At 35.5% G+C, this 18,009-nt stretch overlaps 1 protein-coding gene and 1 long non-coding RNA gene across 2 annotated transcripts; one reads left to right on the forward strand and one right to left on the reverse strand.

Moving 5' to 3' along the window:
- Positions 1-2,759: 2,759 nt before the first annotated feature.
- LOC136063034 (uncharacterized) lies at positions 2,760-9,335 on the forward strand. Its single transcript, XR_010624739.1, has 2 exons — positions 2,760-5,367; positions 8,536-9,335. It is a non-coding gene; the product is annotated as an uncharacterized LOC136063034 (long non-coding RNA).
- A 2,629-nt stretch (positions 9,336-11,964) lies between these two features.
- On the reverse strand, positions 11,965-17,902 carry LOC136061389 (protein RRC1-like). Its single transcript, XM_065762903.1, has 3 exons — positions 17,556-17,902; positions 17,067-17,233; positions 11,965-12,914 (listed from the first exon to the last, which is right to left on the reverse strand). The coding sequence occupies exons 1-3, from the start codon at positions 17,780-17,782 to the stop codon at positions 12,619-12,621; spliced, it is 690 nt and encodes a 229-aa protein (XP_065618975.1). The 5' UTR covers positions 17,783-17,902; the 3' UTR covers positions 11,965-12,618.
- Between the last annotated feature and the right edge of the window lie 107 nt (positions 17,903-18,009).

The raw sequence follows: 18,009 nt of genomic DNA on the forward strand, positions 1-18,009 counted from the left end.
AAGCCAAATGTACAAGAATCTTACAAAAGAAGTTTTACCTTAGACTTGGTGATAAAGATGTTCGTAATTGTAATTGTATGTCAACAACTTTCAAATGTCAAATGTATGGCACGGTGTAAACACATCAATTATTATAAATAAATATAATCAGCCTCGGCCACAATTGGTAAGGCAAAACATTATTTCAATATTTCACATATTTTATCTTTACAGAAAGAAAAAGAGAAAGATCAAAGATGGGTTGAAAATAGTGTTTCGTCTTCTCTCAGCGCCAAACAATTCTTCATTTCAAACGTACCTAAGTGGGATACAACATTTTCGGCATTTCTGTCGGCAAAACTTTGGACTAGTCCTCTCCTCCCCGAAGTCTAGTCTTGTCCTTTCGGCTTTCCCCAGGTCGTTTGACCACTTCTGTTTCAATTTCGCGTGCAGGTAGAATGTATATTATTATATTATAGACCCACAAGCTAGATGGAGATGTAAAATAAGAAAGATAATCCCTATCTGATATGCAAATCGATCCAATCACCACATTTTAGATTCGCATATTGAAATCGAGATTTTCAGTAGAAAAGGTGTGAAATCGAGATTTTAAGTTTGGTCCATTGTTATTTTGGTCTTCTAGGTTTTGTTTTTGTCAATAGGCTCTGAATGAGCCGAGTATTTAAAATTTAAGTTTGTTCATTTAATTTTTTTTCAAATACAAGTTAAGCTCAAACTTATCACCAAACAAAATTTTATATTCAAGTTTGGCTCATGTTTTACATTTTCACAATTCTATGAATTTTGACTACAAATAATACTTTAATATTATATGAACCCATTGACAAATTTATACAATCTAATTTCAAGTCTATATAAATATATTTTTAAACAAGTATACATATAAAAATATAATATTATATATAGTTAAGTCAAGCCCCCATGTTCATAAATACATTATTATGTTTGAACTTAACTTGTTTAATAATCGAGTTTAAACTTAAGGCTTGAACTTGACTTGTTTTCTAAATTAATAAACATAAACAAGTTTTTTCCTGAGTCAAGCTTCATTTATAGCCCTACTAATATGAAAAAAAATCATTAGTTTTATATTTTAAAATAAAATACAAATTACACATTTTAAATTTGGTCTATTGCCATTTTGGTAAATTGCGTTCATTTGATGTTACCTTTTTTTTTTTAAGTCGACCGTTTGGATTGGAGGGAGTGGGGATTTGATACATTTGCTATCACTATTAGTCCTTCTTAATGATAATTATTTTCACGAAATGAGAAAGGAATAAAACCTGGAAAAATTGAATCAGGACGCGTTAACTTGACTCAAACCTAAGATTTTTTTATTTGAAATAAAAATGAGTTGACCCATGACTTAACCCCTATTTATCTAACACACACACACACACACACATATATATAATATGAGCTAGCAAATTTCTCCAAATGCTAAATCAAGTAAAGGTAACACGATGTCAACCATCCAAATGTAATGACTACATTTAATCAAATAACAACCATTGAAAAGTTTTATTTCTAATTGGAGCACGGATCCATGGGCAACATGATTTAGAGAAAATAAGTTTACAATATCAAATTTTGAGAGTATCAAAGTAGCTTTTAGACTGAAACAACAGTTCTATATCCTTTGGTGTGATAAAAAGCTCAAAACATTGGTCTAAACCCTAAATTTCTACAATAAAACTCATAAGATCCTTGCCATTGTTAGACTTATTTGCTGCAAATGAACTAACTAATATATCTTTTTACTATTTTCAATAGAAAAAAAGTTTGTATCTAAAAGGACGAGAATCGAAGGAATGCACCACTATCACCTTAGAATACCACTAGAGTAATGGGTACTTACTGTCCCATTTATTTTATAAAATTTATGGATTCATTCTAATGTAATAAATTTGTTAAAAACCAAAAATATATCATTTTTGAGCACTTAACTGCAAATCACCTAACTTTTATGGCGATAATATCATGAGTGAACTTTGAATTGTGTAAACTTAAAAATCTGTCTTATTTAACTTTTATATTTGAGTATTTTGTTATTTTTGACATTTAGTATTTTTTTTTTTGTTCTTTCATTATTATTAATTTTTACATGAAAAAAAATTCATATCAACTTGTAACCCAATCCAACACGCTTGCAACCCATTTATTAGGACCTGAATCGAATTAATTCAACTCGACCCAACCCATTTGCTAGGTCTAAAGGATGGTGATAGCAAATGAAAATTTACAGTACCAAAATGACAAAAAATAAAACTTGTAAGATCATAATGATAGTCAACCAAACTTAAATGGTATAATTTGTAATTATTTTTTTTCCCTTTTTTAATACACTTTTTTCATTCTTCTATTTTGGTTTTTCATTTTCCCAGGTGAGTTGGGCTAATCTGAGCTATGGGCAGCCCATACAATGAAATGATGAGAACTTAAAAAGTTGTGCCTGAGGTGGGCTTGTTTTACACGACCCAGCCCACTCCATTTGAAGCCCTAGATCTACATAGTAGCGCGTGAACAGAATTCAATACACAGAGGCTTTCCTCTCTCTGTGACCAAACAGGTGGTTCGTTTTGCTCTTATTCCGGATTAGGGTTAAAACTCTTCACAATCACAGACTCTCTTTGGCTAGGCCGCGCCAACTCTCTCTCTCTCTCTCTGAGTACTCAGTACAAACAGGTAAAATCTCTAACCGTTTGATTCACAAATTAAAAAAAAAAAAAAAACTTAGGACTAGTTTATTCCAAGTCAATGTTTAGGCTTTCTTAGAATAAGCCCAAACAAGAAAGAGAAGACAAATTCTAAAAATTACTGTTTGGGGTTTCTCGGAATTAATTAAACTTGTCTCAATAAAGTATAAGACTGCAGTTATACAGTAGGACTAAATCCTAATCCTAATTGATTTGGGCAAAGCTCAATTATTGAATTACGAAAATAGCCTTGACTCTAGGAAATTAAATAAAATACAAATCAACTAATTAGCTAATAAAATCCAAGGATGATGTAGGACAAATTGGAGAATTTGTATATGTGTGGTTGTGGTGGGTTAAGGTTTTAGGGGATTTGTGGATTTTGGGGTTTAGAACCTTTTTAAGAAGGGTCAGTGTTCAAGAGGGAAAGGATACCAAATTGACGTAGGAGACTTGTGCAAGTAGGATTTAGAGTTGTTGAGGTAAGGGTTATGCGGCGTTGATAGGAAATTGAGGGACATGTGTGAGTTATTTGATGGCTATTTGATAGAAGAAAGTATGTGGGGGACTTAGGGTTATGAATCTTATGATAGGTAAAAGAAAGGGCTTGATTTGGGGTGGTAAGAAAGAAGAAAATGAGAGGTTTGTATGGTATTTGGGTCTGTATGAACAGTACCCCGTGAATCTTACCGTAAGTAAGAGAAGAATAAGCAGAGAGAGAGAAAATATCACACAAAGGCCAACATGCCTTATTGCTCAAAACACTCAATAATTTTTATTAATCAACTGCATCTCCTCTCAAAACACTCCATAATTTTTATTAATCAACTACATCTCCTCTGAATACATTGAGCACATATGTTTATAAAGACTCTTGTTCTAGTAGTATTAGGACTCCTTGTTTGACTAATAAACTAAAAACCTAATAAAAGATGAATTTGGACCCAAAGAAAATAAAACCTAAGATACTTAGGAACCTAGAAAATTCTAGACTCAACTGAAGTACCAAAATACACTAAAATTCGTTGGAATCACAAAAATTATAGATATGCTCAACCACAAAATTGATGATAACTAATATTTTAACCCTAAAAGACTCATACGTAGACCTTAAAACCACATCTCTTAGCTCAATTGGACTTCACATGTGGACCCCATAAAATAATTCTTGCCAAGAGATAGCTCAATTGGCACCTCTAGTATTTCCAATAGAGATGTACAGGGTTCGAATCTCCCCTTTCCCATTGTAATTATCGAACTATCAAAATTAATTCTTAAATAGGTGAATTTGCAAAGTAATAGCAAATTAATTGTCTATGGCTGCATCAAAGTACCAATAGTATAAATACAATTGACTTCTAAAATTAAATAAACTTCCCGCAAACTCAAACTTTGAAGTCTTTCACCTAAGACTTGCACCAACTCTTGGAGAACCTTTAGCAGAACTAAGAACAGAGAAACTTTGTGTTCCAGCATATGGAATGATAGAATTAATGGTTGGAATCAGAGTTTCAAATGATATAGCATTATTTTGATCCACATAAAGCATTTCTACTTCATGCACTATGAAGGGCTGATCAATAGGAATCGCCACCTAGGGTTGCTTGGCAATTTTTCCAATGGGAAAATTTTATTAATAAAGCAATTTGTCTCGATTGGATTTCAATAGTGCACTTATATAGAATTTAGACCATGATGAATAAAACTTAATCTTAATTGACTTGGAATAATTGAATTATGAAAAGAACCTTGACTCCATAAATTTAAATAAAATACTAATAATCTAATTAGCTAATCAGACCTAAGATAAAATTCATTTGTCTGATATTAAAAATATAATTGGCTTCTAAAATTAAATAGCCTAAAGAAAATATAGTTCCCTGCATCTTGTTCCCTTTTATTAGCCTAGGTGTGTGCCCGGACAATGTAGACAACTGGGAGCTGTGATATCATTGATTAATTTATTTAGTAAGCTGATCGCGTTAGTGTTTGGTGTGATTGTATTGTCTTGACTCTTTGAACTTGTTATTTGATGGTTGCCTAAAACTGTATTGTCTGAATTTGAAAAACAAAGTTGTCACCACTCACTAGTATCAGGAGAATCTTGTTGTAAAGTAAAACAAAAAGGTGACTTCTTTTTTATTTCTTATTAAATTATAAATTAAATGATAGCATGAATGCTGGAGAAAGGATTTGTCTTAGATTTTCTGAAATTTAACATAGACTGGATTTGAGTGCATGCCATGGGAAGCAAATTTGTTTTATTTTTTCTGGACACAACTTAACAGACCTTTTGTGTACTCATCATTTTCCTTAATTTGTAGGTGAGGGGACAAATGACCAATCACCTGCTGGTCATGTTCCTTTGGTGATAGATTGGATACCATCAATGGAGCTCTATTTTATTGAACTTATGGTAGACCATGTGCAGAGAGGCAACAAGGCTGATCATACATTCAATGAGCAAGTATGGGCTGATATGATAGAATCATTTAATGAAAAATTTGGACTAAAATTTAACAAAAATCTCCTAGAAGATCAGTATACATTCTTGATGAAACAGCATGGTGAAATCAGCAATCTTATCAATCATAGTGGTTTTACGTGGGATGAATCTCAACAAATGGTTACAGCTGACAATGATGTCTGGGAAGCTTATGTTAAGGTGCATTCCTCCCTCTGCTAATATTGTTATTTATTTTCTTTACATCAATTGGCTTGTGGTTCATTGCAACTCCACCACCACAACACCCCCCCCCCCCCCCCCCCAACATGTATATCAAAATTCATTCAAATTGGATATTATTTATTATTCGATTGGTAAAATTATTTTTATATACAATTTTAGATTACAAAAATTTGAAATTTTAACATTTGTTTGTTAAACAACAATTGATTTATTATCTTCTTGAATTTTTGATATTCAAAATTCACACTCAGTATAAATTATATTAATATACATGTGGAGTTTGAATGGTTTCTCTCTAATCTAGAAAATTTGTTTAAGAAAAATAGGTGGAAGACCAATTGTGGGTCTCTTGAAATGACAAAATTTAATAACAAAATTAGTTATACCTTAAGGCTACAACCCCCTTTAAAAAAAAAAAATTATTACATATTTTAAAAATCCAACCATTGAATTGCATGTTCTTGGCGCTCTTAGTACACATATCAAATTTTGTGTCAATCCGATATAATTTATTATATGATCTATAAGCTTATATTTTATGTATAATTTTAAACTACAAAAGCTTGCAATTTAAATAATTTATTGAAGACATAGCTATTGATCTTTAATTTTCTAAAAATTTTGCAAGCATGAAAGATATAAGAAGAATATAATCCAACAGTGGATTTGTCAAAATTTACCTCCAATAAAAAAATATTAAGTAAGGTTGTAGGCTTATTCTACAACTAATTTTCAAGTTAAACTTTGTCCCTCTTGAAACCCAACCAAATCAAGGTTAGAGGTAGTTATGAAAGCATATAGGCCCAGTGATTTCGGTCGTTTGGAGGGCCTAGGGGAGTGTGTTCAAAAAAGCTCTAGTGATTTAAGGATGACAAAGAACATATAGCTTAGCATTACTTGTCCAAATTTGTGAACATCTTTTTTATGAAATTTTTTGGATAAACTACATATTTGATCTCTATCCTATACACCATATTTTAATTTAGTCTCTAACCTTTTGATTGTGTCAATTTGATCCCTAATCTTTTAGTACTGTGTCAATTTAGTCCCTACCATTATTTTTTGGATGAAAATTGATGATGTGTCTAATGGCCAAAATAAATAACTAGCTTTTGTTGATGAGTCAATACACTAAAATTTTATTTTAGCCATTTGCCATATTATCAATTTTCATCTAAGATATAACGACAAGGACTAGATTGACACGACACTGAAAGGTTATAGACCAAATTGACACAGTTGAAAGGTTAGGAACCAAATATGTGGTTTACCTTTCTTTTTTTTTGGATAAAACTTTAATGGACATTTGATGACCCAGTGTGAAGGAAGGTTATATTGGTTAACGCCCCATATACTTGACATCACAAAGGACGATGAGACATCCTTTTTACTCTTTATTGAAGCCTAATCAAACATTAAATGCATACAAGGTGATTAAACATCTCGTGATCCAATGGTTTGAGCAACTTACACCATTTTGGAAACAATACCAAAATGCTTGAGAAGAGTTAGGAAAGTATCAAAACCTAATGCCCAATGGATCACAAAAAGAAGTATAGATAATTCATTTAGGGTACTGTACCTATGTCATACTGGTGTCATACCGACCATTTTATTTTATAATTTTTTAGAAATTGCTAGTGTCATACTCGTGTATGTGTCTATGATTCCTGGGATCAAACTATCATATGACCACCTATTCACACTCTTCTTCATCACTCTTGGCCTCTCTAAAAAAAACACAAAAAGAGAAGAAGATATAAGGGACCCAATCTAAAATAAAACCAATCATCCATCTAGCAAATCCCTAATGGTCCCATACCTCTCATAACCTCCAAAAAGATTTTTTTTTTTTTTTTTTTTTTTTTTTTTTTTTAAATCCCTTCAAAGAAAGCCATACACCACACTTACAAGTAAAGGTGTCCGTGGATTGGTTTGAGTTGGGTTTGTGCTTAACCCATACTTGACCTGACTAGATCGAGTGGAAGAAAATTCAACCTATTGTCGACCAATAAGGTGCGGTGGTTCGAACGAATTTGGCTTTTCATGGGTGGCAATTGGATTAGTCAACACTAACTAATGACGAGAAAAGGCGGGAAAAAATGTTCAGAACGACAAATCTATGTCAGATTTATCTTACTTTGTTTATTGGATCGGGTGGGTTGGATTTTGGAGGAGGAAACCCACCACTTGATCCACCATTGTTGGATTTTAAAGGTGGAGACCCATTGTCAACTGTCATAGCCACAAGATCGATTGATTTTTTATTTGGGTCAAGTTGTATCCCTTGGGTGGGTCAGGTTCAATGGGTTTGTGGACAACCTTACTTATAAGACAAACCCACTAAGATAACGGTAGAGAATAAATCCCTTATTAGTGGAAGTACTATAGGAAATATGCAAAGAGATAGGGAGACTATGCACAATGGAAAGCCCATCGAAATCTTTTAGGGTCCGTTTGGTTGGAGGGGTGGAAAAGTAGAATGATAGAAAATGGGGAAGGGTGGAAAAGTGGAAGGATATAAAATATTTTAGTTTCCCTCATTTGTGTTTGTTTGGGAGTGAAAAGTGGAGGAATGGAAAAATGAGTTATTTTAAATTTACTCATATGCCCTTGTTAAAAAATGATGCCCAATTAAAACAAAAAATGGCAAACAACCACAAAAAATAAATAAAAGCCAATCACCTAAATTTATTTAAAAAGATAATTATGCCCAAAAAAAAAAAATTCACATCTAGTTAAACAATGAAAAGAAAAAGAAAATAAGAAGAGCAAAACTTGTATCATGCCCAAGAGAGAGAGAGAGAGAGAGAGAGAGAGAGAGAGAGAGAGAGAGAGAGAGAGAGAGAGAGAGAGAGAGAGAGANCCCAACACACACACACACACACAACAACCAAAAAAGAAGAGTGAAAAAAGGGTAAAGGGAATGTTTAGGATGTGAACTATTAAGCTTTCCTCTTTTTGTGTGTGTGTGTGTGTGTGTGACAGCCATGCCTTCTGCATTATAGTTTATCATGTGAATTTTTGTATGAAATGATGGCAATGTATCCTGCATAATTGTATTGACTGTAGTCTGAATTGTTTGCCAAATATACGGCTTATTGATCCCATCGATCCTAAGGTGTTCATGCATGAATTTTGCAGGAATACCCAGATGCTGTTTCATACAGGGATAAAATCTTATGTAGTTACAGAGATCTTTGCAAGGTCTTTGGAAATAAAGTGTCAGGTGAAAGATTCAGTAATCACGGTCTGGTTATGGAAGTGGACATAACTGCCCAGGGAATAGAGATGGGGAGGAACATCTAGAGATCAAGAATTTCCAACGAGGAATACTCAAATGTTTGTTGATGAGAGAAAGCGGCCAACTGAGACACCATTGGAATCACAACGTCCTAGAAAGGTACAAAAGACTGACAATAGAATGGAAGAAGCTCTTTCCGAGATTGCGGGTGTAGTCAAAAGATTGGTCAATAAGAAAGAGAATAAGAACTGTAAATTGATAGAAAGTGCAATTGATGCTCTCCAGGCAATACCAGACATAGATGATGAGCTTATGTTGGATGCTTGTGATCTTCTGGAAGATGAGAAAAAGGCAAAAACGTTTTTGGCATTGGATATCGCTTTGAGAAGGAAATGGTTACTAAGAAAGCTTCGACAGTAGTATTGTAGTGGCCTTAGTTTTTTGAGTGTTGCATACAATTGTCTCATTTGAGAAATAATTTTTTTTACTAGCTTAGATACTGTAATTTGTAAATGCATATCTGTTCAGGCCTCCTTTTTCTGGCCACGTGGCAGCTCCCCAAATCCCACAAAAACTCTATTGGAGAATGAATGGACCTAATATTAAAGAAAAACAATGGCCTCAAAGCCCGAAAAGAAAAAGAAAAGCCCAAGAAAAACTGGGAATCAACCCAATAACAAAATGAGTTTTGCAACCGACATTCCTATTCCCTTATTTTATTTAGACTTTTATTTTGTTTTGTTTTTTTTTTTTAAAGGAAAAAGAAGAAGAAGCTCCAAGTTGGTTGAAGTGACCCGCCCAATCGAAGTGGGTTAAAAGACCCACAAACAAATTGGAGTTCACAATCGGCAACCTATACTTAAAGTTGGGTTAAATGACCTGCAAATTTTAGGCTAAAAGACCTACAAATAAGTTGAACTTTACAATTTACAATCTGCACCTAAGTTGGGTTAAATCATAAAGGACCTGTAAAATTTTTCGGACTAAATGACCCATATTTTCGCCAAGATAAAATATTCATATCTTATTCATCTTATTGGGTAAACAAATCCATAAAAGTTGAGGGTTCTATAATCCATGATGTCTCATTTATGCAATTTTGGGGTTCCAATTAACTAGCCCTTATTTACGCACAATGGAGTTAGTACGAGGAAAACTCAAACCTATATCAATTTAAAAACCCAATTAATTAAAGAGGCATTAAAGGGCCTTTCTTTGATTTAAATAGTTCATCATCTTCTTCAATTTTGGAGACAAAGCCATGGAAGGACACATCGAAGCCACCAAGAAAGCTAGAGGATCCTAGAAAAGATACCTTTCTAGTTCTGGCTTAATCATGGTTCAGTTTTATACTCTTTGCTGACCATACCACATCAGCAAAGGGTACAACAAAATGAAAAATACGTGACAAAAGTGTAACACGGGTCAGGGGCCAAGTTTGCTATAGGCCTAAAAGATGCCCAAAAGTGTCCTTTAAGCCCACACAGTTTAGGCCCTTGCCTAAAAAGGCTTCAAGTCTGTTTTTCAAAATATTTGGTCCAAAATTCACCTTCACATGTGGCAGGCTCAATAACCCAAAACTCATCACAACACTGAAAGGCATAAAAGCCCGAATCTCCTTGCCACGTGGATTGGGATTAAAGGCCCAAAAAACCTACATGATGGCCCCAAAGCCCAAAATTCCCTCACGTCATGAGCCCACTTCAAGGCAAAGCCCAAGTGCAGGGCAATTAGAGGCACTGAGTATAAGGAAGAGAGAGAGAGAGAGAGAGAGAGAGAGAGAGAGAGAGAGAGAGAGAGAGAGAGAGAGAATAGCCAGTAGGTCCACAACCAGCATGTCCATATAAGAGAAGGAGGGAGGTAGTTTAATCATTGACTGTAACTATTTATCTCCCTCTATTCTCTCTTTAAATTGGGGAGATAGAATTTTGGTGGGTAAGGGGAAAAAACACCTAGGTCCCACCAATTTTCCATCCTCCTTTTTTCTTCAACCAAACACTCATAAAATCAGTTTTCTCTCTACTTTTCTTCACTATTTTCTACCCTCCCTATTTCACTCCAACCAAACAGACCTTTAAGCTTGCTTATTTCAATGGCCTTTAGAAACTTGACAATATAATTTCAAAAAAAAAAAAAATGAAAGACGCAAATTAAGTTGAATTAAAGGTGCCTTCAAAAAAAAGTTGAAATAAAGGTGATATGATAGGCCAAAATGGGATTGGCCTAGATGAATCGAGTATAGCACCAGTGAAAATGGACAATTTAAAAGCAGAAGTTCAAGATCCTCTTAGAAGTAAACCCATGAAGCGAACGGCATCAACAAATGACTTATGTAAGTGGCCATCTTGGGCCATAAGAATTTGAAAAACTATGGCAAAATTTTAAAGATTGCTTTGTCTAGGATTATCTATCTAAATTTTCTAGGAGTAAATAGATTGTAGATATATAGAATGTGAATCAAGCAGGGCTATCTAACAAGCACCACAAAGCTGAGGGCTAGGCAGTCTCACAGGCAGGCCAAGACTGACGCACGAGTTGTCCGTGCTAGAGTTGAGTGGGAAACAAGCATGTTCGGACTTTCTCATGAGCAACATGATTTCTAGAGTGAATAGGTCGAATCATTATTATGGTAAACCACTCAATCCAGTTCCAGTTCGTTCTGACTTTATGCCAAGCCCTCCATGTCAACAGTTGTCGAGGTTACATAGGGAACTCCTCATTTATCAACGTTACCACTTGCACCTCTGTCGACTAGGTTCCAGTGATTCCATTTCCAATGTACAGAGCAACACTTGACCATGCCTGAGCTACCTCAGAACCTATGCCTAAGATTAATACCTACCATTTTGCTGTCCAGGTACCAGGAGATGATCCTCGCCACACTGATCAACAGAGCTACCATTTACTTTCTTTTTTCATTTTCATGTACCTCAGCTTTGTGGTGCAATGTCATCTCTAAATTTACATTGTTACTCAGGCTTGGACGATTTTTTATATTCATTCCTGGAACAAAATCATATTTGCCTGTGAAACAATGTAACAATCAGTAGGGAGTAATGCATCTTTGGGATGTGCAAAGTCATCTCTAAATTTATAGGGAGACTTGTTCAGAACCTTATAGACACCCTCAAGATCCCACAGCAAAAGAGTAGATGCTATACCTGAGCACACAAAAAACACACTATTGCACAAAGAAAGTGAAATACGATATTCTTTAGCATAGACAGGCCATAATGCCTTCTTTTTCTCCTCTTTTTTTTTAGGGGGCAGGGGGTGAGTAAGGGGTGAGTAGGGGGGGTGGTGTTTAAATAGGCCTGTGCAACAGCAAAGGTGGCAATTGAAGTAAAAATTATCAAAAGATTCAGAACAGTTTCCTCTCTCTTTTCTAAGCTATAACATTTTCTCTAATTAAAAAAGGATCAAACTACCAACTTGACCTTCCTCTTTGGAGCAGAAATGGAGTTAAAAACTGTCATCTACATTCAGGAAATGTTTGGAACACAGAACTCACAATAAATACAACACCGAAGTGAGGAACACTGAGATCTATGACCATGGGCAGTGCACTTCTCAGCACACAGAGATCTATGACCAAGGCAGTACACTTCTCAACATATATCACATAGGAAAGATAGGTGCCTTCATCCTGCTGGCGCATGTTTCCACCACAACAGTGCATTGCCTGCCCAGCAGGTAAACATGTCAACTTAAAGCAATCAAGCACTTACTCATTGACCACTTTTAACACATCTGAGACTGAGATGTTCAATTTTGGAAATCAACGTCCCTCTTTCTACAGTGTGTTTTTTAACATTAAACATATTTCCCTCTTGGGAGGATCATCCCTACATGGGAGGAAATTTTCCTTTCATAACAATTTAAATACAATCTTTTCATGGAAGGCATCCTGGCCAGACTAAATGGGCATCTCTTCATCTCAAAACATTCCACCTCAATTCACAAAAACCAACCCCAAGAATAGCTTATTTTGGTCGTCTCCTCCTATCCCTGTCTCTTTCTCTGCCTCTGTCCCTGTCGTGGTCATCCCTCTCTCTACTTCCACTCTTCTCACGATCTCTCCCTTTCTCACTTTCAATATCATGAGTCCTATCTCTATCCCTGTGCCTTTCTCTGTCCCTGTCTAATGCATGTTCCCTTTCTTTGTCTCGGTTTGATGATTTCCGTGGTGGGCTCTCACTTTGGCTCTCGCTGCGGTGCCGCTTTCTTGAAGGGTCACGGGTATCATCCCGTCTGTCCCTCCTCTCTGAAGATGTTCTCTCTGCACGAAAAATATTTTATAAACATAAACCCTGAGCATGAACCATCTAAATATTAACCTGAATATTTGCTATATAGGCATCACGAAGCAAAAGATTACAATAACAAGAGACTTTACATAGATCAAATCACATATGACATTAAGCATATTAAAGAACATATTTAATGCTTCTGATTCATAATAAGAACTGCATTATGAAAAATCAGCTTGACTGGATAGAAAGGGTACTCTTTTACTGGAAGTTGTGAAACACCAAAGCCAGTTTGGTATAGCCGAGACTCGGGCCAGTTAGTAGAAAACATCACCTATTGGGAGAATCCGTCACTGCATCTTTGATGCACTAATGTGAGAACATCTAAGAATTCAGATTTGGCTAGATTTAAATAACCTAAACTCAAAAACAGATATTGGAACTTCACATGACAATATCATCTCATTCATTATTATCTAACTATTAGTTCCATAGGTATGAAAATTATTTTTCAAAAGTACATGCAACAATGGCAGTAATAAGCAGTAGTTCAATCCTAATCTGAAGGAATACCAAGTAAACTCAGGCAAGGGGAGACCAACCCAGCAGAAATAGAGCAGGGTTCAGTCAAGCTACATATAACCTTTCAGGGGAGAATGTATTGGAATTTGGAACCCAATAATCTGATTTTAACAAGAATCTACTGGAACAACTGAATAGTTCTGAAATTTGGCCATCAACTATATTCATCTCATCAAGTATTAGATTAGTGAAGTAATATGTATACTAATTTACTAAAATATCACCAAAGTTGAAATGTCCCCCTTAAGTTTAAAACTGAGCAAATAACCCCCTAATGTTACTCAAAACTCTAATCCCCCACCAGTCCAAATTCGATCAAATTAAGAACAAATTAATTTAAATGTATAAATGAAAATTTGAAATATCAGTTCTCCATTTATAGAATTCCATGTGCATGTGCAAAGCACACCTATTAATTTCTCTAAATTTGATGAAATTTGCACTGGTGAAGGCTTTTTTGGAATTTTGAGCAACAGGGGGATTAGTTGCTCACTTTAAAACATTAGGGGGACAATGCAACTTGGGTGTAGGGTGGATAGTTCTAATTTTCCCAATAAAACTATCATTTTCACATTACGTTGGCCTTATGAATATTAGACAACCCTTTGTCTAATATTCATGAAGGGTATCTGACACAGCATGAAGCTACAGTAAGGTTGCTGAGACTTCATCATTAGTGTCATTGATGCAACCAGTTATAGCTATGATTTAAGTTTCATATTGAATAAAAGCACTTTTGTCAAGATATTAAGCTTCTATTTTTTAGCTTGTGCTGATTATGTCAAATGATAAGTCCTTAAATCTATCAAAAAAGTCTTATCTAAAGTTTGATGTTCGCTCCTATGAGGCTCTAAGAGGTTCCAATTGTAGGACTTTCCTTGGAAGAGTATGGTGCACTATGGCTCCAAAGAAAGTTGTTTTCTTCATGTTGAAAGCAACATGGGAATTCTTTTGACAAGTGAAAATCTTTTTTTGATAGGTAACAATAGTTTTATTATAAAGAGACTACTTCATGAGCAAAGGACAAGAAGAAGCCTAAAGAATTACAAAAAAAATGACACAATGGAATCACAATTCGTAAAGCCCCATGCATGAGACTAATCAAACAGAGCTAGAGAAAAATCCTAGCAAAAGGGGATTTTTTTTTTCTGGCGGATTCATGTTGCATGTGCAAATGTAGAGGCAAAACGATGGATCGTTAGTTAATCCATAGTGCAGCAGCCTAGGATGTTGTTCTTGCTATGTTTGGAGAGGGTGACCTGAGAGGGTTTTTTTATTGTTTAATTTATAAGTACCCGAGAGGGTTGTGGATGTTTTACTTATGTTTTCCCTTAAATGGAGAAATTACTTTGTTAAACATCAGAGCCCCTTTATTCTTAACGTGGACAATATGGAGGAGAGCCACAGTCATAGATTTGATGGTATGAAGCTCTCAATTCCAATGTTGAACTCATTATATGTGAGAATGTTCTTCGAGTGGTCCTACACCCTGGGCCCAAACGAAATGCACTCAGTTGTAAATTTCATGAACTCTCTTTGTTTTCATATGTAATTCTTCCATCATGTCATTCTTTTGGGAAACCTTGCATACATATCCTACATGAAGTCTCTCACCTACTTTCAATTAAATTTTATCTTATTTATAAATAAAAAAAAGTATTATCTGAGATTTGACTATATGTTGAACTAGAAAGTACTTATCATGAAAGTTGTCTACGCATTTTTTTTTTTATAAGTGCACTTTGGCCCTAAGGGGAGGGAAAATCATCTTGTGGAGCGGTTCCATGAAGCCACTATCTCACAGTATGTTCTAAGAACTAAAAAGTATCTGTTATGCAAGTTCTCTACTGAGAAAAAAAGTGTAATTATAGTCAGGTCAGCGGCTAAAGTAAACAATCTTTTTTTTTTTGATAAGTAATAAGATTTATTTATATCAAAAAAGGGACACCCTAGTACACAGGAAGTGTACGGGGTAAACAATCTTTTGCTGCCTAAATTTATCTATACCAAATAATTATTCTCTAGAACCCTAAATTGATCTACTTATCTGTTCTAAGTCAGTTCCAGCAGTGCATTTGGGATTGTGGACTGCATAAGTCATACACTGAATAAGCAATATTTGGAGTTCGTATTTATACATAACAGATTTTGTGGACTGCATAAGTCATACACTGAATAAGCAATATTTGGAGTTCGTATTTATACATAACAGATTTTAAACAAAATTCACGAGTTCAATCTAGTAAAGTAATTCATTATAAAACTTTGGCAAAAATGCAAAACTGACCCTCTAACTTTCACGTTTTTTTATTTCAGTCCTCTAACTTTCAGTTTTGTCAATTCAGTCCTCTAACTTTCAATTTTTGTCAATTCAAGGCTCCGTTACAAATCCGTTATTTCTGCCGTTACAGCTGCCAAAAACGACGCTGTTTTCATTTTTTTTTTTTTTTTTTTTTTTTTTTTTTTCCGGAATTAAAAAGAAAAATCTGAAAAAAAAAAAGAAAAAAAAAAAAGAAGAAAACATTAAGGGGAACGACGAACGACGTCGTCGTTCCCCTTACCTGAATCAAAACAAAAGCAAAAGGGATTCGTTCCCTTCACTGAATCAAAACCAAAAAAAGGGATTCACTCAAATCCCTAACTTTGAGTCCGAGAGAGAGAGAGAGTGAGCCGGTTTGAGAGAGAGAGAGAGAGAGCGACTGAGTTCACAGCAGTGTCGCCGCCCCTGCTCGCTGCCCAGTCACCGATTCAGAAGCTGCAAAAATAATAGTCATTAAGCTGCAAAAATATACCTGCAAAGTGGCTGGGCGGCGAGCAGGAGCGGCAGGGCGGCGACTGGGCAGCGCGCAGAGGCGGCGAGCAGGGGCGCGACACCGCTGTGAACTCAGTCGCTCTCTCTCTCTCTCTCTCTCTCTCTCTCTCTCTAAACCGGCTCACTTTCTCTCTCTCTCTCGGACTCAAAGTTAGGGATTGAGTGAATCCCTTTTTTGGTTTTGATTCAGTGAAGGGAACGAATCCCTTTTTGCTTTTGTTTTGATTCGGGTAAGGGGAACGACTGTTTTCTTTTCTTTTTCTTTTCTTTTTTCAGATTTTTCTTTTAATTCCCGAAAAAAAAAAGAAAAAAAAAAAAAAACGGCATCGTTTTTGGCAGCTGTAACGGCAGCAATAACGGATTTGTAACGGAGTCTTGAATTGACAAAAATTAAAAGTTAGAGGACTGAATTGACAAAACTGAAAGTTAGAGGACTGAAATGAAAAAACGTGAAAGTTAGAGGTCAGTTTTGCATTTTTGCCTAAAACTTTCTTTAATGACCTGGAACCTCACCGAGGAAGGGCCCTCTGGACCCACCCTGGGAATAATTCATTATAACAATGTCTCATCCCAATTCTTAGGTTATGGTCTTCGTTGATAAGTTAATGGTATTTTAATTCTTAGGTTATGATTTAAACAAAACAGCAGTGAAGGCAATAGGAATATCTAATAACTAGCAGTGTCAAAACTAATGTTATAAGCGGAGAGAAATTCCGCACTTTCAATTATTTTCTATCCTACAAAATGAACAGTTATAATCTTGCATGCCAACAAAAGGAGCACTTACTGTTTGCTGAAGAATCTTCATTAGACTGTAATAACCCATATTCTGATTGTAGCTGTTTCCGACGCGTTGCAACTTTCTTTTCGATTTCCTCTGAACTTTTTATTCCCCGCTCTTCAAGGGATTCACGATATTCTATCAAAGCCACCTCTAGACGTCTCAACTTTTGTCTGTAGTGGCAAGCACAGTCAAGTATTTTCACACAAAAAACATCATAAAATCTAATATATATATATATATATATTTATTGATGGCAGGGAGCATTTGACAACAAATGTAAATGAACTCATCAATTTTTCTAAAAATCATTTGAAAACACATATCCCCAATTCAAATTGGAAACATAAAACTAAACCACACCTTAAAAAAGAAAAAGAAAAGGAAAAAAAAATATAGAGGAAATTAAGGGGAAAAAATTGGGAAGGATGAAAACCATCTTTTCCATAAAAAAGGAAACAAAGACAGCAGGTTACAGTGGAAGTATGATACTACCTCTGCTCTTCATTCATTCCAGTGTCAGTTTGCGCTGGGATACTTGTACCAGTAGCAAACTCCGTCTCATCAGCTTTACTAGGATCATCACCAGCATTCTCACTTCCAGAAGATGAATAGCCCAACCCCAGACCCCTACCACTACTCTTTTGTTCATCATCACTGTCATCATCCTCTCGAGCCCATTTAGATGCTGGCAAAACAGGATCATTTTTCTCTTTCTTCATGAAAGCTTTTAGATCAGGCTGTGGAATGGGAAGGGTTGGAGCCAAAGGAATAAACCCTCTGCCTTGTGCCTGCACCTCATCCTCCCCATAACGGTTCCATCCAGATAGACCTGCTAGCNTGGGTTGTCTTGTATGAGATGTACTGTGAGGAAGCTGAAACTGAGGCCCATGCAATGTGGACAAGTAAAAAAGGCACAGATGGTAAGGAGTGCTAGGGGCCTGTCAAT

The sequence above is a fragment of the Quercus suber genome, unplaced genomic scaffold, assembly GCF_002906115.3.
Source record: "Quercus suber isolate HL8 unplaced genomic scaffold, Cork oak 2.0 scaffold_479, whole genome shotgun sequence".
Taxonomy (NCBI): Eukaryota; Viridiplantae; Streptophyta; class Magnoliopsida; order Fagales; family Fagaceae; genus Quercus; species Quercus suber.